Genomic DNA, 4,334 nt, shown 5'->3' with positions numbered 1-4,334 from the left:
AAAAACAAGTACATTTTTAAGTGACACCAAACTTTTGAACGGAAGTGTACATATTACCTCAATTACCGGTATAGCCTCGTTATTGTTATTTTATTGTGTTACTTTAAAAAAATATATAATTTTGTATTTTTTGCAAATATTTTCTTACTTAAAAAAAACAACTCTGCATTGTTGCTTAAGGGCTAGTAAGTAAGCATTTCACGGTAAGGTCTACCTACACCTGTTGTATTCGACACATGTGACAAATAAAATTGGATTTGATGCCAAGAAAATAAGAATGTTTGTTTCAAAGCCAAGAAACTAACCTGCACAATTCCTAGAAAGTTGTGGGAAGGTTATATGTAAAATAACTATAGAACAAACACGCTTTCACCAAGCTCTAAGAAACTGATGGTTCTCAGAACATTATGTGTTAGCTGGGTATTTTAGGAGAAAATCATATTGTAATGAGAGTCACAGTGGAAGCATTCATCACATCATGTTTCTGTCATACAAGTCTTTTTTTCCAGGTAAAGGAGAAAGGGTTCTGAGGTGAATTTGAAAATGTTTGGGCTGTTTATGAATTCCACTGGGTGCATAGATCAGGTGTGTAGGAGCCACACGATTTGACCCACAGTGTGGTACCCAGCTTTTTAATACTTGAGTGAGCAGTATACAAAAGGCCAACTTGAGTGCTATGGCTAGGCCTGCCACTTTCGTGTATTGCTGATATAAACTGTATATAAGAGGAGGCCAGTTGTGTGCTAGTGAAGTCATCCCTCTCAGAGGTGTTGTATTCTGTCTTTTAACAAGTGTTTGAGACATTCACCCTTGGTCATGGGGCCCCATCTAAACACATAATTAGTCATCCAATAATGGAGAAGTGGCATGGGAGAGAGACAGCACTAAGTGCACTGGCATCGTTGACGTTGTCTCCTTCCATTATAGATGTCACTTCACTACCATTTACAGTCATCTTTGGTTGAGGTGCACAGCTGAGACTCAGGCTTTGTATAAACTGTGTTCATGTTACTGGGCAGCTACCATGACAAAGCTAAGTGAGGAGTCTTACCACTGACTTTGTGAGTTTTTAGTTTTTTGGGATAGATTGTTATTCATTTAACTTCAAGGTATTTACACAATTTGGAAGCTGTGACATTTGAATGGATAAAACTAAGAGAACAACTCCTTTCAATAAATTATTTATGAGATAAATTAAATCACAAATAAATCACATAATTTGCGAGAAAAAAAATCAACAATCTCATGATGCTGGTTGGGGGGAAGCCTAAAGGTTTTTCTCGAGAACTTAGTTAATACTAAAATTACGCAGTTTTTTGCCGAATCAAGTGACAACTGTTAGTGATGATGGGACATAAAAAGGATACAGTGGTCTTTCTTACCATCCATCTACAGTCTGGGTTTTGCTGATGAGACGTTGACATCAACACAGACGCCCCGCTGGGTATATGATCAGCTTGCTGTGAGTCAAGAGAGCATTTTCATGTTTTTCCATCCACTGGACATTTGGCGAGGTTGAGGACAATTCAGGCTATTGAACAACAGCAAACATGAAACGTGGAATTTACAAGACAAACATCTGTCGCAACATCTGCTTGGATTTGAATGGACTTATAAAGTAACCTAAAGAACGGCTATCTAAAAAAGAACAAATAGCGTGCTTTTGATAGCCTACTTCTGGATTGGAAACATGAACGATACACGTAATTCCTCTACACGCACATTGCCTGACAAGACAGCTGAAGCGATGGCTGTACCCGCATTAATGTTTGCAGTTGGTGTCATTGGAAATATAATAGCAATAGCCGCTCTTTCGGGATCTAAGCAGGAGCGCAAATCCTCCGCGTTCTTCGCCCTAGTTTGTGGTTTGGCTGTTACGGATCTGCTTGGGACTTGTTTGGCCAGCCCAATCACTATAGCAACATACCTCAATGAAAATGTGTTATATGATAACACTAACCTTTGTGAATTCCATTCCTTTTTGTTGCTGTTCTTCGGAGTGGCTGGGCTAAGTATTATATGCGCAATGTCTGCTGAGCGCTACCTCGCGATATGCTGCCCTTACACTTACCAAAGATGGGGAATTGACCAACATTTTGCACGCAAGTGCTTGTTTTGCATTTATCTCAGCAACATTGCATTTTGTTGTCTCCCAGTGATGGGCATGGCTGGAAGCATTTGTCAGCCCTCCAAAACGTGGTGCTTCATCAACTGGAGGGCTGATAAGACACTGCCTGCAACATTTTCGTTTTTATATGCCAGTGTGAGTTTTTTACTGATATTGATGACCATACTACTCAACTTTGCAGTTTGTGGCACTCTGTTGATAATGCGTCGCAGGAAAATACAAAGTCCAGTTACAAGAGGGAGCACACGGGCGCGCTGGAAAGCGCTTTCCTCCGGTGTGGAAGCGCAAATGATGACGGTGCTCATGGTGACCTCCGTGGTTGTTTTAGGTTGCTCAGCGCCGCTGGTGGTAAGAAACGTTTTGTCTCAATATTATGCTTTCGTGTAGGTTACCTAAGAGGGAAGCAGTACACCTAACATCTCTTTTTATTCTGCTGTAGGTACGCGTATTTTCTAACCAGATAACATGGGCAGAGAATTCCCATGCAGATTTGATGGCTATTCGGATCGCCTCGGTCAACGCCATCCTTGACCCTTGGATCTACATCCTCCTGAGAAGGACTTTGTTCCGTAAGATTCAGAGATTCTCTAAAGTGTTTTACAGTAGTCGCAAAGGCAAAGCACCCATGTTGCCAGTAAAATCATCACAAAGGACATTCCACTACCAAGGAGACATTACAAACACCCATGTATTCACACCTCTGTGAAGCGCCTTGCATAAAAAACATCATTCACCTGCCCGCCACAGTCGCCCAGTGCGCCCACGTCACCCAGGGGGGACAAAGCTTGCCAATACTCCCCACAAGTTGTCCGATATCCAGTCTCACAATGTGTTCTGTCTATATAGTTGATGATGGGTGGCAATTCACCTGTTTTAAATATATAACTTTCAAAAAAAGTAGATTAATTAAACAAATGAACCATGTAACAGTTCGATTATAGATAGTACTATGGGCTCAAGCATTTGGCTCAATCACAGCAATGTATAAGTATTACACAAACAATAAATATGACATTGTGAAGTTAAAGAGATCAGTTGTATAAACACCAGGTGTGTTTAGTGCTGCTAACCAATTCAGACTTTTTAAGTTCATTGGTAATATCAATGAGCAAAGAGTGGGTCAACGGAATGATCACGTTTTGAGTCTGTTTAGTTTTGGCCTGAGATGACCCCTTGTTTTTCCCTATTGTGGCCACAGAGAGGTTGTTCATTACTTGGTTAAAGGTCCAATGCAGCCGTTTTTATCACAATATCAAATCATTTCCGGATAACAATTAAGTACCTTACTGTGATTGTTTTTAATTAAAATGGTCAAAAATTAACAAAAATAACTTCTTAGCAAAGAGCAATTCTTCAAGCAAGAATTTTGCTAGGACTCTGGGATTGGTCTGAGCGGGGAGGCTCAAACGGAAAACTAGCTATGGCAGAAAGGTTTGGAACTCTCTTTCTTATTGGTCTATTTGGTGATGTCACCAGGCAGACCAAAATTGCATCCCACCCAAACAGGTAGAAATTTCAGGCGGCCTTTTCAAACAGCTCTTACACTAAAAGGGTATTAACATAATTTTCACAATTTTACAGTATTATTCCAACCTCATAGTGTGGAAATATATATATAAATCACAGAAAATCACGTTTTTGTCTGCACTGGGCCTCTAACCAAGACCCTTGTTGATAGAGTCACTGTGTCGTCACCTTTAGCGGTGTTGGCAGAAAGCGGATGTTGCCAGTTCAGGGATACTTCTGTTTCCCCTGAAAAACGGAAGTGGGGACATCACTTAAATAGAGTTTTGACCAGAGGTGGTGCCTCCCCTTCACAACGAATCACTCCAATGCTTTTCTTTGCTTGAAACTTGCATAAAGTAGAGCAGAGCTCAACTTTTTCTACCGCTCTGCTAGCAGGGTTCTCGCCGCTCACCTTCCCACAATCTCCCGCACATTTCTCTGTGTTCCCTCATTGAAAATGAAAAGGGGGCAGAACTTCTCCTGCCGAATTCATTGTTGGTGAAAACCCACTGTCAGACGTTATTCTATCCCTGTTACGTTAGGTTACTGTGTCATAGGCCCTTGAGGGGCTAATGGATCAAGCTCAAAGGCAGTTAATGCACAAGATGTAGTTTAATCTCCCAGATCTACTCTATAGCCTGAAGGGGCAGCAAACGCAAAGTAACAGACATTTCACAGCAGATACTTTGGTGTCACTTCT

The 4,334-nt window shown here is 41.0% G+C and overlaps 1 protein-coding gene across 1 annotated transcript; it reads left to right on the top strand.

Annotated features, from left to right (window-relative positions):
• The first annotated feature begins 1,145 nt into the window (after positions 1 to 1,145).
• On the top strand, positions 1,146 to 3,159 carry LOC115158113 (prostaglandin E2 receptor EP4 subtype-like). Its single transcript, XM_029706668.1, has 2 exons — positions 1,146 to 2,476; positions 2,568 to 3,159. Exons 1-2 carry the CDS (start codon positions 1,691 to 1,693, stop codon positions 2,832 to 2,834), a joined length of 1,053 nt encoding a protein of 350 aa, XP_029562528.1. The 5' UTR covers positions 1,146 to 1,690; the 3' UTR covers positions 2,835 to 3,159.
• Positions 3,160 to 4,334: the final 1,175 nt, after the last annotated feature.

The sequence above is a fragment of the Salmo trutta genome, chromosome 22, assembly GCF_901001165.1.
Source record: "Salmo trutta chromosome 22, fSalTru1.1, whole genome shotgun sequence".
Lineage (NCBI taxonomy): Eukaryota > Metazoa > Chordata > Actinopteri > Salmoniformes > Salmonidae > Salmo > Salmo trutta.
Note: the sequence above shows the minus strand (reverse complement) of the source record. Positions and strands in the feature narration are given on the sequence as shown.

Bases quoted from the DNA above. Each gene is read 5' to 3' on its own strand.
- LOC115158113 (XM_029706668.1), top strand. From the start codon at position 1,691: ATGAACGATACACGTAATTCCTCTACACGCACATTGCCTGACAAGACA. The intron at 2,477-2,567 runs GTAAGAAACGTT...ATTCTGCTGTAG, and splicing joins GTTGCTCAGCGCCGCTGGTG to GTACGCGTATTTTCTAACCA.